The sequence below is a fragment of the Ursus arctos genome, unplaced genomic scaffold, assembly GCF_023065955.2.
Source record: "Ursus arctos isolate Adak ecotype North America unplaced genomic scaffold, UrsArc2.0 scaffold_19, whole genome shotgun sequence".
NCBI lineage: Eukaryota > Metazoa > Chordata > Mammalia > Carnivora > Ursidae > Ursus > Ursus arctos.
In genome coordinates this window covers 53,925,961-53,951,930 of record NW_026622863.1, presented here as the reverse complement: position 1 = coordinate 53,951,930, position 25,970 = coordinate 53,925,961, and the positions used below count along the sequence as shown (strand labels likewise).

The following is a 25,970-nucleotide window of genomic DNA, read 5'->3' as shown; positions in this document are numbered from 1 at the left end:
GCCCAGGCCCGCCCCCTGCCCCCGCTCCCCCTCCCCCCTCCGAAAGGGTTAACTTTGGGGAAGGGCCCGGAGTCCCCGGATGGTGATGTCAGCGTGCCGGAGAGAAAGGACGAGGTGGCGGGGGGAGGCGGAGAGGAGGAGGAGGCGGAGGAGAGAGGGCGCGTGGGGGGGCGGGGGGGACCTCGGCCTGCAGCATCCGCCGGCCCGCACCTCAGACCCCCCCCGGCGGGGGGAGGCGCAGGAAGGGGGGGGCCGGCCAGGGACGGGCTGGGGAGGGGGGGCCGCGCAGCCCCCCCGGGCCATGCTGACTCCCGGGGCCTGACCCCCCCGGGCCAGCCCCCCCTCCCCCAGCTCCGCGGCCCGCCGACTGGGGGGGCCCAGCCCAGCCCCCTGGGGACCCCCGGAGAGGTGGGGGGCAGCCGGGGGGGCCGGGACGGAGCTGTCGCCGGCCCCCACCGGAGGGACGGGGCGACCTGCCGCAGGGGGGGCGGCCGGGGGGCCGGTCGGACCGGGACCAAGGGCACCATGTCGTCCGGGGCCAAGGAGGGGGGCGGGGGCTCCCCCGCCTACCACCTCCCGCACCCACACCCACACCCACCCCAGCACGCCCAATATGTGGGCCCCTATCGGCTGGAGAAGACGCTGGGCAAAGGACAGACAGGTGAGTCAGGGGAGGGGACACCTGGGGTGGGGGCAGGAGAGCTGGGGGGCAGAGGGCGGGACTCGTGGGTATTCTAAGGGCAGGGGCTGATCGCCCAGACCCCGGGGTCCCTCACAGAGAAGGGACTTGGGGTCCAGTCTGCTGGGTCCCCAGGATGGAGGGGGCTGGGGGCTTGGGCTTCTGGGGGTAGGTGCGGAGGCCCAAAGCCTCCCGCCTCATGGGGGGCAGAAGTTGGAGGGGCTCCAGGGCCTCGGTGAGGAAGGGAGGCCAGCCTGCAGCAGGGGATCAGACGGCACTGGGAGCTGAGGTCCTTGCTGCAGTATGCCGCGGGATGGGGGTGCACCCTGGGCAGCCGCTTCCCTCTGCACTGCTCTCTGGCTGAGGAGGGCCTCTGGCTCTCCTGGCAGGCTGTCCGGGTGACCAGCAGTGAGGGTAGGGTGATGGGGTCTGCAGCATTCTGCCCCTTCTCCAGCATGCTGGCTCAGTGTGGGGAATAGGAATGGACAGGTGGAAAGGTGGATCCGAGAGTCAAATCTCCCAGGAGTGGCTGTGGAATCAGGGGTCATCCTTTGCTGTTTCTAAGCACTGGCTCCAGCTGTGGCCTCTTTCCTGCCAGGTGGAGGGTGGGTGGGTGTGAAGCTGGACCTGCACACCTGTGTCCTAGGCAGGAGGAGGTCCAGGGGTGGGCCCAGGATCTCTTGTGAAGCTGAGGGCCAGGGCACAAGGGAAGGGGAAAGGCTCAGACCTCAAGATCCTAGTGGTAAGAGTGTGAAGGTGTCACTGACCTGAATTCCTGAGTTATGGGGGAGGAAGGGACCATGGGCCTGGACTCCTGGGTCTGAGGGAGGAGGGGCTGGGGGCCTGGACTCCAGGATCCGTGGCTTTGGGGCTTACCCTTGGGAAGTGGACATACTCTTGGGGTTTGCATGCTCCCAGCTACAGCTGCTATTAACCGCAAATCAAAAAAGGGGATTAAAAGGTCAGGGTTTAGGAGGAGGAGTAGAGGATGGTCTGGGAAGGGGGCAAACGTGAAAGTACATTCCTTGGGAGACATGGAGTCTCCAGAAGATTGAAGGGCAGAGAATTCAAGGAAGTGATGTGTTGAGAAAGAGAGGTTGAAGGCAGCAGTTGGGGAGACAAAATTATGGAGATACGGTGAGGGAAGATTCTGCGGCGAGATGGACTTGAAGGGGCATGCCAGAAGGACAGAGAATCCGGGTGAGAACCAGGGGTGGCCGTGGAGGTGATGGCAGGTGGAGGCATGGACAATCAGAAGGGACAGAACAGGGGTGCCTGGCTGACTCAGTCAGTGAAGCACACGACTCTTGGTCTCGGGGTCATGAATTTGGCCCTAGTGGGTGTAGAGATTACCTAAAGGGAAAAAAAAAAAGAAGGGACAAAACAGAATGTCTATGTCTATGGGCAACAGGAAGAAGAGAGTGTTTTGTGGGAATGGTAGCTGTCAGAGCCCTCAGCTCAGGTCGGGGTGATTCAGGCCACTGTTAAACAGCCAGTAGGGAAAGGAGGAGGAAAGGGGGGAGTAAGGGGGACTTAGGAGCCAGAGGCTGGGAGAGTGCTCTGGGAGCACACCCCACATTTTCAGTCCTGCCTCCCCAGGGCTGGTTAAACTCGGGGTCCACTGCATCACGGGCCAGAAGGTCGCCATCAAGATCGTGAATCGGGAGAAGCTATCTGAGTCGGTGCTGATGAAGGTGTGTGTGCACTAGGGGAGGGCATCCCTTTGGGGCCGGGGTGGGGGGAAGCGAGGGAGGCCATGCTGACCTCCATTTCTGTGTCCCCCGCTGACCCCCAGGTGGAGCGGGAGATCGCCATCCTGAAGCTCATTGAACACCCACACGTCCTCAAGCTGCACGATGTCTACGAGAACAAGAAATATTTGTAGGTATTTATAGACACCCAGCCCCCCATGCACCCTCCACCCCAAGTTCCTAGGGTGGGACCTTTCTGGAAACAAGGCCTGGAGGGGCCTGGAGAAACTTAAGCTCCCCTGGCTGGAGCCACTGAAGGGCCAGTCAGTCCCTTCGCTCCTGCACAGAACACCCGCCCACACACACATACGCACACATAATCCTCCTTGTTCCCACACTGACTGGCCTGACGTGGCCTGACGCTAAGGGCCAAATGTGCCCTAGCAACAGGACAGGCAAGCGTCAGCCATCCTGGTGGGGGACAGAGGTCCGTCTGGGCCCGTCTTCCCAGCCCTAGTCCCCCGCCCTACTGCCTGCAGGGAACGCTGTCTACTAGATAATCCAGCGGTCCTCAACCCGATCCAGCTTGCTAAGGGCAGCTCCCCACCCTACTCCCCTTGGCTGAGGCAATGGGGGCTTAACAAAGCCTGAGGCTCCGTGAATCCTGCTTCTTCCTAAACCCACCCCCCTCTGGAGCACTGGGGCTCCCCTCCTCCTCCCACATAACTCTGAGTGCTATGGTGGACACCCCAACAATGGCCTTCTTAGGAGTTCCGAGTCTGTATCTCAAAGTTGATTACCCCCCAGGAACATGGGAGTGCAGTCCAGCTGCCCAGGGTGCAGACAATAGGCCTTTGTCTGGACTCTGGTGACCCAAAGGACAGCTGGGTTGGGCAGCGGGTGTGAGGACAGACCCCTGCCCCCACCACACAGTCCCCAGGATGAACTGACTTCAGTACCCATCAGATGCTGGGGAGGGTTTCCCCAGGCAGGAAGCTGCCTATCCCCAGGTGCTCATGGGAATTGTAGTCCTCAGGCTTTCCCAGGTGTGGCAGCAGGGAGGGTTTTTGTCACCAACTGGTGGAGCTATCACTCCCACTCCTCCACCTAGGTAGGCATAGGGGGGCCCATGGGAGTTTGGACTTCACAGAAGACTATCAGCTTTCCAAGAGCTCCTAGAAATTGAGCTTTTGTTTCCAGGGGCTGATGGGAATCAGAGTTTTAGCCTCCCGGAGCCTGATGGGATTTGGAGTCTTAAGGATCCAGGTGGCTGATGGGAATTAGGAGTCTATGTCCCAAAGGCTTATGGGAGTTGGGAGTTTTTAAACCTCTCAAGAGCTGACGGGACTTGTAGTCCTTTACCTCATGGTCGTTGACTTAGATTGGCGCACACTACAATTGTTATTACCAGGAATTAATGAGAATTTGCGTTTCTGCATCCCTGAGGCTTATAGGAATGAGAGGCTTGGCTTTCCAGAAGCTAATGGGAGTGGGGGAGTGGGAGGTGTCTTTATTTCCCAGGGTCCTGTGAGAATTGAGGTGTTTCTGTCCTCCAGGTGCTAACGGAGTTGTCTTATCTCTTGAAATAACTAGGAGTCAAAGTATTGATACTCCTAAAGTTGCCATGGGGGTCTCTGCTGTCCAGAGCTCAGGGGAATTGAGTTTTGGTTCCCAGAGGCTGATGGGAATTGGAGTCTCTTTTGCTCAGGGACTCATGGGAATTGGAGTCTCCTCCTCCCAGGAACTCTTGGGAATTGTAGTCTCCTCCTCCCAGGGACTCATGGGAATTGGATTCTCCTCCTCCCAGGAACTCTCAGGAATTGGGATTCTCTGCTTCCAGGGGTCATTGGAATTGAGGTCTTGTGCGGGGATCCAGGGGCTTTTGAAAGAGAGAGACCAGGCTCTTTGGTCCTCCACATGCCCCTTCCAGCCCTCTGCCCCCTCCACATCCTCCCCAGGTACCTGGTTCTGGAGCATGTCTCTGGAGGTGAGCTGTTTGACTACCTGGTAAAGAAGGGGAGACTGACACCCAAGGAAGCCCGGAAGTTCTTTCGCCAGATAGTATCAGCGCTGGACTTCTGCCATAGCTACTCCATCTGGTGAGGGGGCAGCTTGAGGGGAGGCCGGGAGGAGCACTGCCCACAAGGCTGACTGGAAGCCAGTGTGGTGCAGCCCCAAAATAAATCTTTATTCCTTTTTAAAAATTGAGATATAACTCACGTATCATAAAATTCACCCTTTTAAAGTATACAATTCAGTAGTTTTTAGTATAGCCAGTGTTGCGCATTGCTGCTATGTAATTCTGGAACATTTTCCTCACCCCCAAAATCATCACCTCGGACCCAGGAAGCAGTCACCCCTCCAGCCCCCCTTCCCCCAGCCTCTGACGACCACCAGTCTGCTTTCTGTCTCCATGGATTTGCCTATTCTGGACACTTCATATAAATGGAATCCTACTATATGTGGTAGTCTGTGTCTGGCTTCTTTCACTCAGCAAAACGTTTTCAGGGTTCACCCATGTTGTAGCACGTGTCAGTATTTCCTCCCTTTTTGTGGCTGAATAATACTCCGTGGTGTGGCTAGGCCATATCTCGTTTATCCATTCCCCAGTTGATGGACACTTGAGTCGTTTCTCCTTTTCGGCTCTTGTAAATAATATGGACATGGGAACGCTCAAGTACAGGTTTTGTCGTGTACCTGTGTTTTCAATTCTCTGGGGGTGGAACTGTCACGTCATATGGGAACTCTGCTTAACCTTTTGGGGAAATGCCAAACCATTTTCCAAAGCAGCTGTACCCTTCACCATCCCGGCCAGCAGTCCACGAGGGTTCCAATCTTGGTACATCCTTGCCAACACTTGTTATCATTTGACTTTTTGATTATAGCCGTCCTAGTGGGTATGAAGTGGTATCTCATTATTGTGGTTTTGATTTGCATTTCCCTGCTGACTAATGATGTGGAACATCTTTTCATGTGCTTTTCGGCCATTTGTTTATCTTCCTGGGAAAAATGTTCAGATCCTTTGCCCATTTTTTTTTTTTTTAAGATTTCATTCATTTATATTTGAGAGAGAGAGAGAGAAAGAGCATGAGTGGTGGGGAGGCTCAGAGGGAGAAGCAGACTCCCCACTGAGCAGGGAGCCCGACGTGGGACTTGATCCCAGGACCCTGGGATCATAACCCGAGCCAAAAGCAGACGCTTAACTGACTGAGCCGCCCAGGCACCCCCTTTGCCCATTTTTTATGGAGTTGTCTTTTTATTATTGAGTTGTAAGAGTTCTTTGTTCAAGGAACAAGAGATAGCTCTAGGAATAACTCCTAAGAGGTTTTTTTTGTTTTGTTTTGTTTTGTTTTAAGATTTTATTTATTTGTCAGAGAGAGAGAGAGCACAAGCAGGGGGAGCAGCAGGCAGGGGGAGAAGCAGGCTCCCCGCTGAGCAAGGAGCCCCATGCGGGACTCAATCCCAGGACCCTGGGATTACAACCTGAGCCGAAGGCAAATGCCTAACCAACTGAGCCACCCAGGTGCCCTCTAAGAACAAATCTTTTATTAACTCCATATTTTTCAAGTATTTTCTCTCAGTCTGTGACATACTTTTGAGTTTCAATTTTTTTTTAATTTTTTTTTAGATTTTATTTATTTGACAGAGAGAGCGAGAGAGGAAGCACAAGCAAGGGGAGTGTGAGAGGGAGAAGCAGGCTTCCCGCTAAGCAGGGAGCCTGATGTGGGGCTCAATCCCAGGACCCTGGGATCATGACCTGAGCCGGAAGCAGACACTTAACAGCTGAGCCACCCAAGCGCCCAGGTTTTTTTTAATTTTTTAAAAGTTTTTATTTATGTAATCTCTACCCCCAACGTGGGGCTCAAACTTATGACCCTCAGATCAAGAGTCACAGACTTGGGGTACCTGGGTGGCTCAGTTGGTTAAGTGTCTGGCTGGCTCAGGTCATGATCTAGGGGCACTGGAATCGAGCCCCCAGTGGGGCTCTGCACCCAGCGGGGAGTCTGCTTGTCCCTCTGCCCCTCCCCCCACTGTGATCGGGCGCCCTCTCGCTCTCAAATAAATAAAATTTCTTAAAAAAAGAAAAAAAAAAAGTCGCGTGCTTTTCCGACTGAGCTAGCCAGGCACCCCGCTTTTGTGTTTTTATAGCAATGTCTTGTGAAAAGCAAGTTTTAAATTCTGATGAATTCAAGTTTGTCAATTTTTTTTTGACAGTTTATGCTTTTTCTGCCCTATCTATAAATCTTTGCCCAGCTCAAAGTCCCTAGGCTTCACCCTACATTTTCTTCCAGAAGTTATATAGTTTTAGCTCTTGCATTTTGGCCTGGGATATATTTCAAATTAATTTTTGTCTGTGACCTGAGGCAAGGGTTGAGGTTCCTTTTTTTTTTTTTTTAAAGATTTTTTATTTATTTATTCGACAGAGATAGAGACAGCCAGCGAGAGAGGGAACACAAGCAGGGGGAGTGGGAGAGGAAGAAGCAGGCTCATAGCAGAGGAGCCTGATGTGGGGCTCGATCCCATAACACCGGGATCACGCCCTGAGCTGAAGGCAGAGGCTTAACCGCTGTGCCACCCAGGCGCCCCAAGGTTCCTTTTTTTTTAACACATGACTGTCCATATGAAAAGATCGTCCTTTCCTCACTGATTGGCCTTCAGTTCGTCTTTCAGCCTCATTTGTCTGCCTCCTTCCCTCTCTGGGAGGAGATTGGAGCTGGGGTGGGTGTCGGGGTGGAGGGCCTCAGAGGTGGGGATAAAGCTTGGTGATGGAAAGGCAGTCTATTTCAATTGTCCACACCTCCCTATAGACAAGACCCAGTCAAAACCCTGACATTACACGCACTGACCTCTAGGGGGCAACAGTCAACATATTTAACAACAAGTATGACCCAGTTACTGACCACTTCCAACAAAACTGTAGAATCCTCAGGCCCCACCTCCCCCCAGACACCAACCCTTAAAACTTGGAGTTTTGCTCCAGGGGAGAGGGGCCGGTGCCTCTGGGGAGAGACCAGTGACTGGCTTGGGGTGACCATATTCTTTTTATTATTCAGTATAGAAATACTTCAATATTTCAATAGCTCAACATTAGCCCTCCTACCTCAGAATATCTCACTTGGTACCTATTCAAATATTTGTGTATAAAATGGTACACTGTCTGGGGTCTGCTACAAAATAATCCAGTGGAGGAAGGAAAGAGTATGCATGGGGAAGGTTGCCCTGAGCTGATACGGGTGAGGCTGGGGGATGGGTACATGGGGCTTCCTTAGATTCCTCTCACTACTTGGGGGTATGTTTGAAATTGTCTGTAGTAGTTTCCAGAAGTGCCCACCTCTGAGAGATAGCAAACGGGGCCTCGGCCTCCAGGAGGAGGGCAGAAGCCTAAGCCCCATCTCCCTGTCTCAGCCACAGAGACCTGAAGCCCGAGAACCTGCTTTTGGATGAGAAAAACAACATCCGCATCGCAGACTTTGGCATGGCGTCTCTGCAGGTGGGGGACAGCCTCCTGGAGACCAGCTGTGGGTGAGTGGGGGCCCGGCCTCCGTAGTCCCGGGGAGGGGGCGAGAAGCTGGCCAGAGACTCACACCGCCTCTCTCCCACAGGTCCCCCCACTATGCGTGTCCGGAGGTGATTAAGGTGAGTGAGCAGGTGGAGAGGAGGGAGGAGTGGGGGAAGCATGGTGGAGGGACCCTGTCATGGCTGGGCCTTCTTTCCAGGGGGAGAAGTATGACGGCCGCCGGGCAGATATGTGGAGCTGTGGAGTCATTCTCTTTGCCCTGCTTGTGGTAAGGTGCCCCTCACCTCTCCTGCACCATTTTCTAGAACAGTCCTGCCTGGTGGGAGCACAGAACATTAAGTTCCATCCTCCCCTCAGGGGTTGTCTTCCAAATATTTAACTGGTATCAGGAAGGTGGGAGGTATAAACCAAGGGACCAAGATCCTGGAGCACACCCCCCCCGCCCCGTGCCCAGGGCTAACCACTGAGTCACAGAACTGTGAGCTAGTCTAAGGTGTCCCAGAAAGGGACGGGGCAGCCAGGAGCCCTTGGATGGCTTGGGACAGTGGCTGTTCTAGGGTGTTTGTTGCAATACGGTAATCACTAGTATAATCAGACGAGGCCTGTCAGCCTGGCTTTTCCCCCAGGGCCTTTGCACCTGCTCTTCTCTGCCTAGAACGCTCTTCCATCCCTACCAGTCCCACTGCTCATCTAGTTCACACCTAGACTTCTCTTTGCTCTCAGTTCTACCCCCACCCCTCACGAGGCCAGACCCCTGGGGGAGGCTCTGTCCTTCCTGGCAACTATCAGAGTTGCCAGTGTGCGTTGAGTTTTGCAGTTCCTTGCGCGGGGTCTCCTTTCCTTCTAAATCCTCAGCTCCCAGAAGTCAGGGCTTTTGTCTTTGTGTATTTTATTCCATTGGCTCATCATCGTGACCCGAGCTGGCACGTAGTCAGCCCTCATGAACACGTGTGGCACAAATAAATTGGTGGTTTACTCTGTGCCAGGCACTGGTCCAAGCACGTTACCTCATGTACTTCTCTCGAGAACCCTAGAGACAAGAAGAGACTGGCCCACGGGCACGCTGCTGGACAGTGACAGGGCTGGGATCAGTGGTCTCGTCACCACTAGCCTATGTGACACTGAGGGGACCGAGGCTGAATGGGCGCGCCTGGGGCTCACAGCCCCCCCAGGGAAGATGGGGGACACCTGAGGGGCGGGCTCAAACACTGCAGGCCTCAGCCCTTCTGCAGCCCATCCAGTCGCGTTCAAACCCCTGCTCCACCCCCCTGAGCAAGCAAGTCACTCTCCCTCTCCGGCCCTTTTCCTCATCTGCCCAGTCGGGGGAGTTAGGGTACCTGGAGTCGCGAGCGTTTCCATAGACTGTCCCCGTCAGCGGTGCTCCATTAGTGGCAGTACTTCGTTGCTGTTATTACAGCTGACCCTCGTAAGTGACGGATTCCGTATCTGAGAAGGTGCACGCTCACTGGAGTTTATCTGTAACTTCAGAATCATCACCACTCTGTTTTCGAGGTCGTTCTCAGATGTGCGCAGAGCAGAGGGAAAGTTGAGTCCCCGTCACGCGTGTCCCAGCTGAGGTGGCGAAGGCGACCCTCTGCTTTTTTAATTCTTTCCCCCTTGTTTTAGTTCATCTTGTAAACAAGTGTGTTTTTTGCGGTCTACTGAGTGCCACGCTTTTTGTTCTCTTGCGCGGTTTGGTGGTGATTTTAAATGATCCCGCGGTGGAGCACTGAAGTGCCCTCGTGTGTTCCTAAGGGCAGGAAGGTTGTTTTGTCCATCACAGAGGACATACCTGTGTTAGATAAGCTTCTTCGCGCGCGACTTACAACGCTGTTGCCGCGCGTTCAGTGGTAACGGGTCAACCGTATACGAAACGACATCTGTCTTAGCTTGGGCTCCCGTAACAAAGGTAGCCCGGGCGGCGTGAACACCACCGACTTCTCACTGATCTGGAGGCTGGGAGTGCAGGACCCAGGTGCCAGGCAAACGGCAAACGCACGGCCACATCGCATGAGACAGACAAGCAGAAGTCCCATCCAGGCTTCCCAGCCCTAGACCAGCATTGCGGGGTGCCCCTCTCCCCTCTCCCACACACCTTGCATACTCTGTCCAGAGGCCTCTGACACCAGGGCAACACCTGGAAAAGCCCTCAGAGGCTCATGCTCTCACCCCTGCAAGTCTTCATCCAGCACCGTCTTCTCCGAGATCTCTTCCCCAACTCCCTTGCTAGACCGGCTCCCCTCTCGCGCTACCTGCTTGTTCTGCCCTGTATTTCCTCATCACACGCCCTCCCACCTCATTCCATGTGTCCCTTTGTTGTTTGCTCTCCCCACGACTCATTCAACAACTGCTGCTTATTCATCCGTGCGTGCCAGGCACTGTTCTAGACAAACCTCCGTGGGGCCAGGGACCTGGTGGTGACCCCTGCTCCAGCCCTTGCGGCCAGATCAGAACCTGGGAGACACCAGGGGTGCCTGCATCATGACATAGCTGCTAAAGTTCGTTCACTCATTGGGGTCTCGCAATCTAGGGTTGTGAGCTGTACAAAGACGAGGGCTTGTTTTGTCCATTAGAGATCCCTGACCCAAAATGGATGCTCACCTTTTGTTGAACGAATGCATGAGGATTACCTCTCCTAAAACTGGTCTGGGGAGAAACCTGTTTTTAAGATGCAGCCTTTTAAGCCCTGGGGCCTGACTTGTCCGTTGCCAAATCCCTGCTCTGCCACTTACGAGCTCAGAGGCCTTGGGCAAATTGCTGGAATGCTCCATGCCTCAGTTTCCCCATCTGTAAAGTGGGATAATAATAGTCCCCTGCCTCGCAGTGCTTGTGGTAAGGACTAAATGTGTCAATTTCTCAAGCACTTAGGCTCTCGCCTGATATATCCTAAGCTCTATGTAAGGGGTCCTGTTATTTCTCACTCAGGGGGCTCTGCCCTTTGATGATGACAATCTCCGCCAGCTGCTGGAGAAGGTGAAACGGGGCGTCTTCCACATGCCCCACTTCATCCCTCCAGACTGCCAGAGTCTCCTGAGAGGGATGATCGAAGTGGAGCCTGAGAAAAGGCTCAGTGTGAGTTGGGGGGGAGCGGTGGGTCATGAGGACAGAATCCCTAGGGGGGCGCATAAGGATGGATTTCCAGGACCTGCCTGTCAGTCCCCCGGGTGATGGCTGGGGGCGGGGGGGGGGGGGGTACTGAATGAGCCGCAGCCCAGCGTCTGCAAAATCTACCACTCCAAACTGGGGAGAACCCCCACAGCAGGACGGGTACCACTGTGCATGCAGGCAATGTCCCAGGCCTGTCCACAGTAGTCACGGGTGGAGGCACTTAGTCGCCACTAGGGGAAGACCTAAGCTGTCATCCCGCCCCTGGTGGAGAGGAGGGGGCACTGTTAGGGACCCCCAAGGCCACCTCATCAACTTTCCTTGCGGCCTACTGTGTTCCTACGACCTCATTTCTGCTTCTCTCCCACCCACCCTCCCTCCGCACAGCTGGAGCAAATTCAGAAACATCCCTGGTACCTGTGAGTATGGGACAACTGAGCACCTGGCTCCCTGGGGGAGAAAGGGGGGGGGGCAAGTATCCAGGGTCCCCAGCAAGAGAAGCAGCTAGAGGGTGGGATACCAAGGTTCCTCAATGAGGAGGGGCTAAGGACTCGGATTTCTGGGTCCTAGGGGAGGAGGACACAGGCAGAGCAGGGGCTGGGAGCTGGGACTCCTGGGTTCCCAAGAGCAGGCTGGGGCCCAGGACACCTGCGTCTCGGGTGGAGAGGGCTCGAATCCCGGACGCCCAGTCCCCTGTAACGTTTCTTCCCCTCCCCAGGGGCGGGAAACACGAGCCGGACCCTTGCCTGGAGCCAGCCCCAGGCCGCCGGGTGGCCATGCGGAGCCTGCCATCGAACGGAGAGCTGGACCCTGACGTCCTGGAGAGCATGGCTTCGCTGGGCTGCTTCAGGGACCGCGAGCGCCTGCACCGCGAGCTGCGCAGCGAGGAGTAAGGCCCCCCCCGTCCCACCATGCCCCTGCGGCCCACGGCCCACAAGCCGCCGCAGCGCCCCAGCACGCCGGCGGAGGGCGCACGCACGCCCCGCGCACGCGCAGACTCCCTGGGGCGTGGCGCCCAGGCCGCTAGATGGGGCGTGGCTTAAAGTTCCCACGTGGAGCTGTTCCCAGAGGAACCACGAGGGGGCGGAAGGAAAAGTGGAAAAAAGACAAGATGCTGAAAATTATCTGTAGGTGCTGAGACAGACTTAGTGCCCACGTAGTGCTTACAAATAGAAAGTGCTCAGTTATTAGGTATTGTTATGACTACTATTATTACGGCTGAGTAAAGCAAGGATCAGATGTGCACCGACACACAAAATCCCACCATGTTGATGCCCAGGAAGATGGACCCATGGACAGAGATACCCCGTGTACCAAGCCCCTGAGAGCCACAGCTGCAGGGAGGGGATGAGACCTCTGGAACCCGACCCCCGACCCCAATCGTCTCCTACCCCCTCCCTCCCCTTCCCCATCAGGGAGAACCAGGAAAAGATGATATATTATCTGCTTTTGGATCGGAAGGAGCGGTATCCCAGCTGTGAGGACCAGGACCTGCCTCCCCGGAATGATGTCGGTGAGAAGGCAGGCCTGGGAGTCCAGACCCCCGGCTTCGGAGGGAGGAAGGGGCTGCAAGCTTAGCTTCTGGGTTGAGACCTCCTGACTCGCTCTGGGCCTTCGTTTCCCCCTGGGTATGAGTGCCCTGTACAGCTGGGCGCAGACGGCTTCTGACTGGGTTGCAACTCTCCACCCTCAGATCCGCCTCGGAAACGTGTGGATTCCCCAATGCTGAGCCGTCACGGGAAGCGGCGGCCAGAGAGGAAGTCCATGGAAGTTCTGAGCATCACGGATGCCGGGGGCGGCGGCTCCCCAGTGCCCACCCGACGGGCCCTGGAGATGGCCCAGCACAGTCAGAGGTGGGAGCCCCCGCCGCTCCCGCGGACCCACAGCTGTGGGTGGGGAGGGGGTTCACGGTTCTAGCCCCAGCTCCAACTCAGTGGCCCCTCTCTGGGCCTCAAGTCCTCATCTCAAAAGAGTGTGGAAGGGAGAGGACATCTGAGCCTTGAGAAACCCACACACCTGGTTAAAAAAAAAAAAAAAAAAATCTCTCCTGGAAACAGATCCCGTAGTGTCAGTGGAGCCTCCACCGGTCTGTCCTCCAGCCCTCTCAGCAGCCCAAGGGTAAGCCCCGATTCATTACGAAGGGGTAACCTGGAGCAAAGACTGAACAGCAGAAACTACAATTCTCATGAAGTCTTGAGGCATTGCCTCTCTGTCGCTAAAGGGCCCCCAATCCCACATAGGTATTTTAGTGCATTGGGCATTTCCACTTCCCATAGGATTGGGCTTTTAGTGTCTGTCAAGGGCTCGTTTATTCGCTTAACAAAAGCTAATCGAGCGCCTACTGTGTACCAGTCACTGTGCTATAGCAGTGAGCATGATAGAAAAAGTCTCTGTCCCCCTAACAATGTGGGTTGGGAGGAGGAAATAATTGGACTACAAGTTCCAGCATGCATCGGGACCCACCTCTGTGAGTATGTGCGACTGGAGTTCCTAGAGACTCCTGGGAGTTGTAGTCCGATATCGCACCCTTCTCCACTCTTCCACAGAGTCCTGTCTTTTCCTTCTCACCCGAGCCCGGGGCCGGAGATGAGGCTCGGGCCGGGGGCTCCCCGACTTCCAAAACGCAGACGCTGCCTTCTCGAGGCCCCAGGGGTGGGGGCGCCGGGGAGCAGCCCCCTCCCCCCAGTGCCCGCTCCACGCCCCTGCCTGGCCCCCCAGGCTCCCCGCGCTCCTCTGGGGGCACCCCCTTGCATTCCCCCCTGCACACGCCCCGAGCCAGCCCTACCGGGACGCCGGGAACAACACCACCCCCAAGCCCCGGTGGTGGCGTCGGGGGAGCCGCCTGGAGGAGTCGTCTCAACTCCATCCGCAACAGCTTCCTGGGCTCCCCTCGCTTTCACCGGCGCAAGATGCAGGGTACGGGGTCCCTGAGGGTGCAGGGGCTGGGGGCCTGGATTTCCACGTCCTGTGAGAAGATGGGGTTGGGAGTAGAAATTCAGGTGTTGGGGAGAGGGGGTGTGGCTTCCAGCTCTGGAGGAGGGGCCTCTCTGAAGGACACGTCCCTTCAGTGCCCTGGCTCATCTTCCCATTGGCTCGTGGCTAGCAAGTTCCACCCTCGGAGGGCGTGGCCTAACGGGTAGGCTAGCATCCCCAGAAGGACCACCAGGCAGCATGCCATTTGGGGTTTAGCTGCTGGGGGGGTGAATGGGCACTGGGATCTGGAACCTCTCGTTGGAGGGGACTGCTGGCCCGTGTGTTGGACCACAGAATGATGGGCAAGTGTTGACCATACTCTCCCTTCCCTCACCGCCCCCCAGTCCCCACTGCTGAGGAGATGTCCAGTTTGACGCCAGAGTCCTCTCCAGAGTGAGTCTGACAGGGAAGGGAAGGGAAGTGAGAGGATGGAGGGAGGGATTTATTCCCTGAGCCCCATCCTGATCTACCTCCAACCATCCCTTTCACTCAGGTTGGCAAAACGCTCCTGGTTTGGGAACTTCATCTCCTTGGACAAAGAAGAACAAATATTCCTTGTGCTAAAGGACAAACCTCTCAGCAGCATCAAAGCGGACATCGTCCATGCCTTCCTGTCGGTGAGCGGCCTGGGTCTTAATGTGTCCCGGCCAGCAGAGGACTACAAATCCCAGAACCCCCTGGGGTCGGCCGCTTCACTCTGGGCTGACTTCCTCCTGAGGCTCATGGGATCTGTAGTTTTCCGTTCAGAATTGGGTTGGGTCACTGTAGGGGCAGGGAGGTGGAGAGGTTTACTGTACCCTGGGGCCTGGAGGTAGTGCAAAGGACAACTCCATAGAGTATTGGTGAGTTGCCATTCCCCAACCACGAGGTCTGAGATTAGCAGAGGGAACCACTTTTTCCATTGGACCCCTCTGGTTCTTTGCTCTAGGAGCTAGGGGACTTACAGGTTTTGAGACAGATAAGGCAATGCTTGTGGAGGCCGTTAAGTTTGTGTCATGTGATTCTGGAGCCTGGGGCTGATACCTAGATGTGAGAGTCTCTGTTAGGTTCAGCCATTCCTCTGATACCCTGTTTGTAGTTGGACAAGAAAACTACAAGTCCCAGCAGGCAGTGGGGCTCCCAATGGCTTTTCTGTTATTCTTTCCCCCGGTGGCTGATGGAACTTGTAGTTCCTTGAGTGGAGGTAGTCATGGGGTGGTTATCCGTGCCCTGGAATCAGGTCACTGGAATCACCCCCTTCTTTTGTCCCCCACCTGTCTCAGATCCCCAGCCTGAGTCACAGTGTGCTGTCACAGACCAGCTTCAGGGCCGAGTACAAGGCCAGTGGCGGCCCATCCGTCTTCCAGAAGCCCGTCCGATTCCAGGTGGACATCAGCTCCTCAGAGGGTCCAGAGCCTTCCCCACGACGGGATGGCAGTGGTGGTGGTGGCATCTACTCTGTCACCTTTACGCTCATCTCCGGTAAGCTTCCCTAAGCTGGAGACTGCCTTCAACCTGGTGTGTGGGATGTTCAAGACAGTTGAGCTAGGATAGTGGCCCAAGAGGGCAGCAAGAGGGAGGAGGAGATGATACCCAGCTAGTGCTGACTGCATGAGCCCCTTCCTCATTCAGACCCCTGCATTCTGTCCTTCCCCCTTTTCTCATTGACACCTCATGGACATTTTTTTTTTTTTAAGATTTTATTTATTTGCGAGTGGGGCAGGCACAAATCGGGGGGAAGGGATAGAGGGAGAAGTAGGCCCCCGCTGAACAGGGAGCCCGATAAGGGGCTCGATCCCAGGACCCTGGGATCATGACCTGAGCCGAAGGCAGACGCTTAATGGACTAAGCCACCCAGGCGCTCCTTCACGGACATTTATGATGTTCCAGGTGCTTTACATGCACTGTTTTATTGAAGCTTCCCAGCAGCCTTTGAGGTATTAGTGCTAACCCACTTTACAGAGGAGAAAACAGAGTCCTGTTGAGGTAAATTGACTTGACAGAGTCACATTGCAAACCATGACAGAGCTGGGCTCAACCTAGCCCTGCTGACCTTGAAGTGTGAGCTCCCTTCCTACTTTGTTAAGACTGTACGGCAGGAGACCAAAGATGTGGCTCACTGCTGTTCAATGTCATTCCTGCACCCAGAGCAGACATCACCAGTTGATCACAGCACTTCTTCCTGCTGAGCTCAGCTGTAGCCTCAGAAACTGCAGGCAGCCATGACCAATCAAGAGTTGGCACCAGAGATGAAAACCACAATGTCTTGCTTCCAATTCAGCTTGGTTCCTGAGCCCTGATGACAAGAGCTTGAATAACAAGAGATGCTTCTGTTTGCTACCCTTGTTAGCAGTCTTAGTATGTCACAGTTGGGAGATGGGCTTGCTCCCAGAGTTTCTAAACGAGGCTGCCACAATGTTACATCACGAAAATGAATTACAGCACTATTTATTTGCCCCTTTCCCTTAAAGACTAATTGCAGGAATTCCTCGATTTTAAGATTTTTTTTTTTTACTTCCCGATTCTTTTTCTTATATTCCTGGCTCTTCTTGTCCTCCGCTAGAAACTAACGATACAACCTATTTTAAATAGAAAGCCACACCCATCGTCATTTTAACTCCAGTCTTTCTTAGCTGCCCATCTGCAAACGGTAGGTTTATGCCTGGCCCCAACACAGGGCAAGAAATTGAGACCAAGAGGAGGAGAGTGCTTTGCTGAGTTCCACAGGGTGGGAGGGCCTTCCCTGTCCCTGTCCCCAAATCAGTGTGTCTCTGTATCCCCTCCAGGTCCCAGCCGTCGGTTCAAGCGAGTTGTGGAGACCATCCAGGCCCAGCTGCTGAGCACTCACGACCAGCCCTCCGTGCAGGCCCTGGCAGGTGGGAGGCAGCCGCCCAAGGCCATGTGTCCCTCTTTTATGCTGTGGGCTGGAAGGGAGACCTCCTGCTGAGCAAGTGCCCCAGGGCTTTGGTCTGTGGCCAGGATCACAGGTTCTCAGAGAGGCTGGGGCATGAGCTCCATCCAGGACGCGCCATCCTGACCTGAGAAGTCCTCGTGGCTAGGGAGGGCACCTCCAGGGATCCCTAAGAGGATGACTAGTCTGTGTCCAGGTTGTGTAACTTCCTGTTAACAAAAGTTCTGGAACGGTGTTCTGGAGAAGGGCAATCAACCATCCGGGTTTGTTCAGATCCCCCAAACAACCCCCTGTAGGCTCCCCTGCGCCCTGTTGCTAAGGTGCGTTTCCCCTAACAACCAGGGTAGCGGAAGGCAAGGGACCTCTGGCTGCAATCTGGGGACTCGAGTGTGATCTCCTGCTGTGACAGGCTGTCCCTTAGTGAATAGTGTCATAGCCAGAGTCTGTGAGAATGCCCCCTGGAGTGGGGCCTCTGGGTCTCATTGGGACTAACTTGGCCCAGTTTCCAAAGCCACAGGGGCTAGAGGGGCCCAGGATGCATGACCTGCTGTCCTGAGGTTGCCAGGTCTGGTTGCACATGGGTGTCCTCCTGGCAGCTGTCCCCCCAGGCTTCCGGCCCTGCGATGAGGGCCCCTGGCCTCACTACGATGTTGCTGGAACGTGTTCCTTGGGGTTCGGCAGCCTTGACTTTCCTAAGGCCACAGTGCTTCCTCCTCCACAGATGAGAAGAACGGGGCCCAGACTCGGCCGGCTGGCACCCCACCCAGAAGCCTGCAGCCCCCACCTGGCCGCCCAGACCCAGAGCTGACCAGCTCTCCCCGCCGAGGCCCCGCTAAGGACAAGAAGCTCCTGGCCACCAACGGGACCCCTCTGCCCTGACCCCAGGGGGCCGGGGAAGGAGGGGAGCCCCCTCCACCCCCCTTCCCTGCCCCCCAACTGTGAATCTGTAAATAGGGCCCAAGGAGTATGTAGGGAGGGGAGAGACACAACAAACCCGGCCTTGCCCTGCAGGGATGGGGCTCAGGGGGCCGTGCCCAATTGGGGGGTGGTTCTAGGGGGGACTGAGGGCGGGGGAGCTGTTTCTATTTTATTTATTGATTAATTTATTATTTTATTTATTCATCAATCTCTCTGCGGGGTGGTGTGGGGGAGGGATGGGGGCTGGTTGGGGTGGCTTAGCAGATCCGGACGGAGAGGGCCATCTGTCCTTGTGTCCCCAGCTCCTCCTTCCCAGGGCCCCCCTTCCCCGGTTCTCCCCCTTCCCTCACAACCTTCTGTACGGATTTGCTCTCCGGAAGGAATTCTGGTTTCGCGTGACCCTGCCTGCGTCCGTGTCTCTGATTCCGCCGGCGGCAAAAAAAAAAAAAAAAAAATTAATAATAATAATAATAAATAGCCTTGAGCAGGGATGGCTGGCTGGCCTTGGCCTCTCACTTCCTGGGTGGCCCTGACCACACCAACCGGACGGCCCATTCACAGGGGGATCTGCAGGGAGATGGGGGAGGCCGGCGGGGGGCTGAGGCTGGGGCCTGGCTGGAGACACAGGGTGCAGCCATCCAGGCAGGAAAAATCCACGGCAAACAGGCCGAAGAGCGTGAACAGCAGCATGGCGATGGCCCACTCGCAGGCAGCGGAGGCCGAGCGCAGCGGCCAGGAGTGGAGGATCACCACTTCACACCCGGGTCAAGGGCCACACCAAGCAGGAAGGAGCTGGGAGCCCAGCGGAGTCCCCAAGGTCACTGGGGCTGGGTGCCCTCTCCAGACGCACTTGCCCCGCCCCGGCCGGAATGGCCTCGGAGGAACACCCACCCCCGCGGCTCCCAGACACTGTCACAGGGATGCCCTGCTCCCCATCTAAGGCTGCTTCCTGAATGTTCCCCTTGCACGTTCCTCCTGCTCATATTCCACTTCTGACATCCCAGAACAAGGTTCTTATCTTACCCACGGCCTTCCCTGACCCCATCGAGACTCCACCATCACCATCTCCCCCTTGCCCGGCCAGACAAGCAGCTGCCAACCGCTTCTTCCTTCAAATATGCAGCGTGTCCTAAAGACACCCCCAACCCGGCCGCCAGCCTCAGGCTATGTTGGCAACTTCCATCCTCCACCCGTGGCCCACAGGCCCCTCCCGCTCGCCCCCTAAAATTTCTTCCTCCTCCTGGTGTCCCCACCTGGTGACAACTCTGCCACCCACTCAGGCGCCTAGCAGACCCTGGAGACTCACACTCACCCCTTCTCTCTCCTGATCCCCATGGCCAGCTGGTCACCCTAAGGCCTATCCTGCTGGCCTCGCGCATCTCTTTCTGTTCTTGCGTCCCTCTTCTGATCTGCCCTGTCCTGTCTCTAGCTTCTCAACCCCCTGCTCCAGAACATCAACGCTCCTTCCTCCCTTCCTCCCTCCCCGTCCCTCTTTCCCTCCCTCCCTCCCTTTCTTTTTTCTTTCTTCCTTCCTTCCTTCCTTCCTTCCTTTTTCTTTCTTTCTTTCTTTCTTTCTTTCTTCTTTCTTTCTTTCTTTCTTTCTTTCTTTCTTTCTTTCTTTCTTTCTTTCTTTCTTTCTTTCTTTCTTTCTTTCTTTCTTTCTTTCTTTCTTTCTTTCTTTCTTTCTTTCTTCTTTCTTTTCCACTACATCCAATGTGGGATTTGAACTGACAACCCCAAGATCAAGAGCCGCATGCTCTACCAACCGAGCCCTCCAGGCACCCCCTGAAAACCTTTTCAACCTCCAGCCCATGCACACTCCAAGCTCAAACTAGGGGAGAGGCCCTTGGTTTTCTGGGAGCCCCTCACTGCAACAACCCTCCTGCTTCTCGGCCAAGCCAGCTCCCTCTCACTCCGAGATCAGCTTAGACATTATTTCATTCAAGGATTTTTAGACAGTAGATGAGGCCGACATCACCCCTGATCCCATGAATCCTAGAGCAAAGGAGAGGGGAGAGCACCCACACACAAGGTAGTTAGGGCCAGAACTGGCCTTGTTCCTCCCCTGCTCATAAACTTCCCATGGCTCCCTATTGCCCCCAGGAAGAAACCCGAGTCTTTAAAGCCTCACCTTAGGACTGGAAATCCTCATCTCAGGCCCTGCCAGTGGCCTTCTCTCCAACCTGGTTTTTCCACCCTCGGCATGCACCTGTGGTGTGTCCCCAACCTCCCAAAGCAGGCGAAAAGCAGCTGGTTCTGCAAGACCAGCTCAGAATTGGCCGGTTCTCAGACCCATCCTTGCAGAACCCCAGCCCCTATCACACGCCACTGGCCATCTTTATGGTTCATTTCCTGGCCCCAGGGCCAAGGGATATTTGAGCTCCACAGAAGAAGGGCCTTGCAGCCAAACTGATGATCAGCCCAGCTGGGATTTTAAAAGGGACAGCACAGGGCGTCCGGGTGGCTCAGTCAGTTACGCAAACGACCCTTGGTTCAGCTCGGGTCATGCTCTCGGGGTCCTGAGATGAAGCCCTGCGTGGGGCCCCACACTAGCACAGAGTCTGCTTGTCCCTCTCCCTCTACTCTTCCCCCTGCTCTCTCTCAAATAAATACATAAAATGCTCTAAAATTTTTTTTAAATAATAAAATACAAGGGGCTGCTGGATCTTATCACCAACCGGGCCCCTGCAGAGGAGAGATGCTTGCACAGTTGGAGTAGCTAAAGGCTCAGCTGAGGGGCCAGCCCTTCCCACCCATTTCATGGGATTCAGTCTGCGGCTCTGGGAAATGGGACTGCCCACTCCGTGTGCTGGAACAATCCCAAATAAGCAGCTGTCCCTCAGGCAGCGAGCACAGGACCTCAGCTGGTTTCCCGGTAGGCTGCTCTGAACACCAGTAGCCTTCTGGCCTCCTGTCCATTCTCCCCAAGGAGGAGATCGGTCCCTCAGGCTGAGTTGGCAGCCTCTCCTCTCAGGGAACTTTATCAGTAACAACTGAATTTTACAGATACGGACACTGAAGCACAGTGATGTGAGTCACCCGGAGGCGTGCCGGGCTGGAGGAAAGATTCTGGGCTGGGGTGACTCAGAACTGGATTGGGTAGAGTCTTCAGTGCATGGTAGACAGGCTGGTAAATGGTTAACAACCAGCTCTGATGCTCAGCATTGGCCAATTTCTGTGTTGTGAGCACTCCCACCAAGGCCAGTGGGAACTGCTGGTATGACATGTGGAGCTGGGAAGAGATACGGACGACTCTCGAGAGCCTGTATAAGCTGCCCGCTGTCCAGCACGAGCTCCACCATTGGACTTCATGACGGGTCTTGGCCAAGGGACTCCCCCTATCTGAACCACAGTTCCCCGTCTTCGCCAACATGATGCCTGGCACAGGGCAGGTACCCCAAGCAGATTTCTGCCTCTGCTTACCATCATCCCAATATTTCTTGGGGGCTCACTGTGCTGGGCACCGATCTAAGCACCTCACATGCATTTCTCCCTCATTCCCTACAACACGGGGTGGGGGCAGCCCTGTTATTACCCACATTTGATAGCGGAAGGAGCTGAGCCGCTGAGAAGTTCAGCCAGTGGAGTTTTCCCTCCCCCTCCCCAGCTAGGACGTGGGGCAGGTGGACTTCAGTCCAGGCTGCCTGACCCCAGGGTTGACACCTTCCACGACACTCAAATCCTGAGGAGACTGAGGCCCAGAAAGGACAGGGCACTGCACGTTGCATGGAGCTGACCCACCCCGATGAAGACCCCCGACCCCTGCCCCCCGCCCCGGTAAGGATACTGGCCACCATGAGGATGGTACAGAGGCTGCAGAGGCCCAGGCGGAGGGGCCCGATCCAGGGGGCCCCAGGCTGGGGCAGGCTCTTCATCCGCCAGCAGAGATAAAGCTGCAACCAGAAGTAGAAGTTGCCCGCGAATAAGGCGAAGAAGGCCCCTACCAGGTGCGTGGGCAGCTGGTTCTTTTGCTGGGAGGAAAAGGGACAAGAGTTGAGAGGACAGTAAATACACAGTGGGGGGAGGGGTCCCTGACCCCCTCAATAGACTGCTCACTGCTGCGGCCTCACCCCCTAATACAGGGCCTGAACCGTAGGCGTTCAGGAAATACTAGTGCAACAAACCTTTCATTCTCAACCGGAGTGGGGGAGGGCTGATATTGCCACCCAGGGGTAAAAACTGGCTTTTGGGGGACGAAAAAAGTTCTTAAAGATTACAATGGTTTCTGGCTTGCAGATACATAGTATATGTTATTTAATATTTTTTTAAATATTAAAAGTTGAATGAGGGGAAATGATGACCAGCGGGAAATGTCTTTAGAAGGTTCCTGAGGGGAGCAATATAATAATTTTAAGAAGAGGGGCACCCAGGTGGCTCAGCTGGTTAAGCGTCTGCCTTCGGCTCAGGTCGCGATCCCAGGGTCCTGAGATCAAGCCCTCCATCAGGCTCCCTGCTCAGCAAGGAGTCGGCTTCTCCCTCTGCCCCTCCCCCCTGCTCATGATCTCTCTCTCACGCTCTCTCTCAAATACAAAAATAAAAATCTTAGGGGCGCCTGGGTGGCTCAGTCGTTAAGCATCTGCCTTCCGCTCAGGGTGTGATCTTGGTGTCATGGGATCGAGCCCCACATCAGGTTCCTCCGCTGGGAGCCTGCTTCTTCCTTTCCCACTCCCCCTGCTTGTGTTCCCTCTCTCTCTGGCTGTCTCTGTCAAATAAATAAATAAAATCTTTTTTAAAAATAAATAAATAAAAAATAAAAATCTTTAAAAAAATTTTTTTTAAGAAGTTAAAGTTGAGGAGCACAGGAATAAATGAATGAGTGATGGGGAATTGTTCTTAACAAGTGGGAGGCAGCCTCTAATCCTGTGGTATGGAGTCAGAGACATCACAGTAAAATTAAATAACAATATAAAATAATCAATAGGCTTTCTCCAATCGATTGTCCATTCATTTTTTCTACAAATATCTACTGAACTTCAAGGTGAAGAGTGTGAGTTCTAGAGTCTATGAATCTGGGTTGTTTCTGACCGCCGCGAACCAGCTGATTAAAACAAAACCAAAACCAAACCAAAACAAGAAACAAAAAAACAAAAAAAACCCTCTGTCGCGTTTGACCAAAAAGAGTCTACCTAGGGCTCTCGTGCGGATGGACGAAAACCTACACCGTGTAAAGCCTAGCGCCCCGCAAGGAGTGAACGCGCCATCTAAGTGACAAGAATCAGTGACTCTGAGTAATTTCATTATTAAAAGGGGAAAGAGGCAAGAGACGGCAGTAAATTACCTCAATCTTCTAGGGTTCAGTGAAATAATTATACCAAGAGCCTCCCACACGGGACTCCAGAGAGCGGAGGAGCTCACCTCCCTCCCCCGCCCAAGGACCACGAGAGAAATACAAGTCCCAGAAGGCCGTGCGCGGACAAGCCCCCCCCAAACGAGCAGCCAGCGGCCCCGGGGGGTGCTGGGAGCTGTAGTCCCGGACTCGAGCTGGTTGGAACTCTTGATGGGCTCCACGAGCCGGTGCCATCTCACCTGGAAATTGCCCACCACCGAGGTGCCCAGGGCACACAGGAGCCCCGTCCACAGGATCAGCTGGTTAAGCCATTTTCTGACTCCCCAATCCCGGAGCTGGTGGTAACGGATAATGCAGATCCACGCGGCTGGGAGGAGAGGGAAGTGGGCGGGCAAGCCGGACCCGGACTCCTGGGGAGGGGTGCGGAGAGACTGGGCGTCTAGGGGTGGGGGTCTAACCCCCACATATGGGGGAAGGGTGGGGGCTTGGACTCCTGGGGCGGGGGCCGGGGCCGGGGCCGGGGCTGGGGCGGCAGTGGGGGCTCTCGCCCTGAACAGAAAGGGCTGAGAATATTTACCCATAGCAGCCCCCGTGTTGAGCAGCTGGCTGAAGATGCAGCTCTGAGGCGGGTAAGATCCACAGAGGCTGGGGAAGAAGAAGGGTCATCCCGTGGCTCCTCGGAGCCAGAACCCCCCATTCTCCCTCGGAACGCCCCACCCCCACCCCGCCAGCGCCATAACTACCTGATATAGGGGAAACCTTCCGTGAGGTTCACAGACCTGTTGGTCACCGCAACAGCAAAACTGAAGTATAGGGAGACATCAGAGTGGTTTTTAAGGACACCTTTTCTTTCTGTTACCCACAGAAACAAGGACTTCTAACTCCCTCCCCTTCAGACCTGGGAGCCCAGGCCCCCAGACCCTCCTCCCTCAGACCCAGGAGTCCAGACCCCCCAGCCCCTCCTCCCTCAGACCCAGGAGTCCAGACCCCCCAGCCCCTCCTCCCTCAGACCCAGGAGTCCAGACCCCCCAGCCCCTCCTCCCTCAGACCCAGGGGTCCAGACCCCCCAGCCCCTCCTCCCTCAGACCCAGGGGTCTTCTGCCTCTAACACTCACACGGTCCAGACTCCAGCGATAGCCCAAAGAGCCAGGAAGGCAGGCAGCATGGACAGGTAACCCCACATGCCGGGCACTGCAGGGGAAGGAGAGGGACCATGAACCTTTCTCTCTCTCTCTCAGGTGAGGAACCTGCCCTAAGGGTCCAGGTGCATCAGAAGGTGGCCTCCTGGCTCTGAGGCCCTCAGGCTCTGAGACCCCCATTGGCTCCCAGGGAGGAAACGATGGGTGAGGGTCTGATCTGAAGAGGTCAGCTCTCAGCCAGGGGCACGTTCCCTCTTGTAACAGCTGTCTTTCCATCCTGACCTCCCAGTTTTTCCAGGCTGGCCTCCCTCAGCCCAGCTTCCGAGCCTCTCCAGCTCTCCATTGCCAGCGTTTGGGCTTCTCCAGAATGCTCACCTGTCCGAACTTCCTCCCTCTCGCTCTCCGAGTCCTGGGCCCGGGCTGTGGGAGAGGTTGGAAAAGGAGGGGGGACGTGGGGTAGGGCTCGGGCAGCGTCGTGGCAGAGCCAAAGTCCAAGCAGCAGAACAGTCTGACCTTCCGACCATCTGACCCGCCACTTTCTTCAGGATCTCACCCCCAAACCGCCACTTCCCCACTCGGAACATAGCAGGCAGCACCTTAGTTCGCTTCAAGGGGCCCCCAACTTCCTTCCTTCAGCTTTGTAAGTTCAATGTCCAAGTGCCCAGCCCTTGTCCTCCCAGGACCCAGAATCTGAGCCTTCTAGCTCTCTCTACCCTTCCTGCCTTGAGGACCCAGCAGTCCAGGCCCCCAGTCCCTTCTAGAATTCCTGCATTTGTTTCTAGCCCCTGGGGTCTAACCTCCTAGCTCTTACCTCCTCTGGGGCCCCAGAATCCAGGCCCACAGGTCAGATTCCTTTCTGGGTGCAGTTTCTGTCCTTAAGCTGAAGGGTATGGGGCCGTGGTGACCCTGCCTCCTCCCCCTCACTTGCCTTCCCCTCTCCCTTCCTCTGAGCCAGCTGCTGGAATTCCCCAATGGGCAGGCTCAGGGTGGGAAGGGAGACCTTGGTGTCGAAATCTCCATCCGATGAGCCTCCCCACTGAAAGCAATTGCTTCCTCTACCCAGATCATTCTTTTCTCTGTCCCACATAGCAACCCTCAACTTTGTGGTTTCCTCCTGTCTTGGTAATCAGATATTTGGGCCCCAGCCTCCTGTTGCTTCCCCTGGACCCAGGAGCCCAGGCCCCTAGCCCCCTCCTCCCTCAGACCCAGGAGCCCAGGCCCCCAGGCCCTTCCTCCCTCTGACCCAGGAGCCCAGGCCCCTAGCCCCCTCCTCCCTCAGACCCAGGAGCCCAGGCCCCCAGCCCCCTCCTCCCTCAGACCCAGGAGCTCAGTCCCCCAGGCCCCTCCTCCCTCAGACCCAGGAGTCCAGACCCCCAAGCCCCTCTTCCCTCAGACCTAGAAGTTCCAGCTACCTTCTCCCTCAGCACCCCACCTCTCTTTTTTCAATTTGTGATAGAATTCACAAAAACATAAAATTAACTATTTTAAAGTGAACAATTCAGTGGCATTTGGTACATACCCAGTGTTGTGCAACTACCACGTTTACCTAGTTCCAGAACTTTCTCATCAACCCCAAAGAAACCCTCTACCCGCCAAGTATAGGTACTCCCCCTTCCCTCCTGTCTCCAGCCCCTGGCCACAGCCAGACTGCTTTCTGTCTCTGTGGATTTGTTAATTCTGGACATTTCATCCGTGTTCGAGTTGCATCCACATTGTAGCACACCCATCAGCGCTTCGTTGCTTTCCGTGGCCGTATAGAATCCCTCTGAC

The 25,970-nt window shown here is 55.5% G+C and overlaps 2 protein-coding genes across 3 annotated transcripts; one reads left to right on the top strand and one right to left on the bottom strand.

The window, feature by feature from the left end:
• The first annotated feature begins 240 nt into the window (after window positions 1-240).
• On the top strand, window positions 241-17,879 carry BRSK1 (BR serine/threonine kinase 1). Its single transcript, XM_026488398.4, has 19 exons — window positions 241-661; window positions 2,279-2,373; window positions 2,475-2,560; window positions 4,329-4,469; window positions 7,777-7,893; window positions 7,974-8,007; window positions 8,088-8,156; window positions 10,814-10,960; window positions 11,381-11,412; window positions 11,712-11,882; window positions 12,409-12,506; window positions 12,687-12,846; window positions 13,051-13,111; window positions 13,540-13,909; window positions 14,311-14,359; window positions 14,460-14,583; window positions 15,229-15,427; window positions 16,732-16,821; window positions 17,578-17,879. The coding sequence occupies exons 1-19, from the start codon at window positions 526-528 to the stop codon at window positions 17,733-17,735; spliced, it is 2,337 nt and encodes a 778-aa protein (XP_026344183.1). The 5' UTR covers window positions 241-525; the 3' UTR covers window positions 17,736-17,879.
• A 318-nt stretch (window positions 17,880-18,197) lies between these two features.
• Window positions 18,198-25,133, bottom strand: TMEM150B (transmembrane protein 150B). 2 transcript variants are annotated; one of them, XM_057314065.1, is made up of 8 exons: window positions 25,012-25,133; window positions 24,576-24,620; window positions 24,177-24,252; window positions 23,805-23,864; window positions 23,639-23,706; window positions 23,301-23,428; window positions 21,562-21,745; window positions 18,198-18,526 (listed from the first exon to the last, which is right to left on the bottom strand). In XM_057314065.1, the coding sequence occupies exons 3-8, from the start codon at window positions 24,242-24,244 to the stop codon at window positions 18,330-18,332; spliced, it is 705 nt and encodes a 234-aa protein (XP_057170048.1). In that variant the 5' UTR covers window positions 24,245-24,252; window positions 24,576-24,620; window positions 25,012-25,133; the 3' UTR covers window positions 18,198-18,329. The 2 variants fall into 2 exon arrangements, with proteins under 2 accessions (XP_057170048.1, XP_026344295.2); XM_026488510.4 differs by having other exon boundaries at window positions 24,576-25,133.
• Window positions 25,134-25,970: the final 837 nt, after the last annotated feature.

Excerpts from the sequence above, each read along its gene's own strand:
- BRSK1 (XM_026488398.4), top strand. The coding sequence starts at position 526 with ATGTCGTCCGGGGCCAAGGAGGGGGGCGGGGGCTCCCCCGCCTACCAC. Across the intron at positions 662-2,278 it reads GCTGGGCAAAGGACAGACAG|GGCTGGTTAAACTCGGGGTC; the intron begins GTGAGTCAGGGG and ends CTGCCTCCCCAG. Across the intron at positions 11,413-11,711 it reads CAGAAACATCCCTGGTACCT|GGGCGGGAAACACGAGCCGG; the intron begins GTGAGTATGGGA and ends TCCCCTCCCCAG.
- TMEM150B (XM_026488510.4), bottom strand. The coding sequence starts at position 24,244 with ATGTGGGGTTACCTGTCCATGCTGCCTGCCTTCCTGGCTCTTTGGGCT. Across the intron at positions 21,746-23,300 it reads CGGTGGTGGGCAATTTCCAG|CAAAAGAACCAGCTGCCCAC; the intron begins GTGAGATGGCAC and ends TTTTCCTCCCAG. Across the intron at positions 18,527-21,561 it reads TACCATCCTCATGGTGGCCA|TGGTGATCCTCCACTCCTGG; the intron begins GTATCCTTACCG and ends CCGGGTGTGAAG.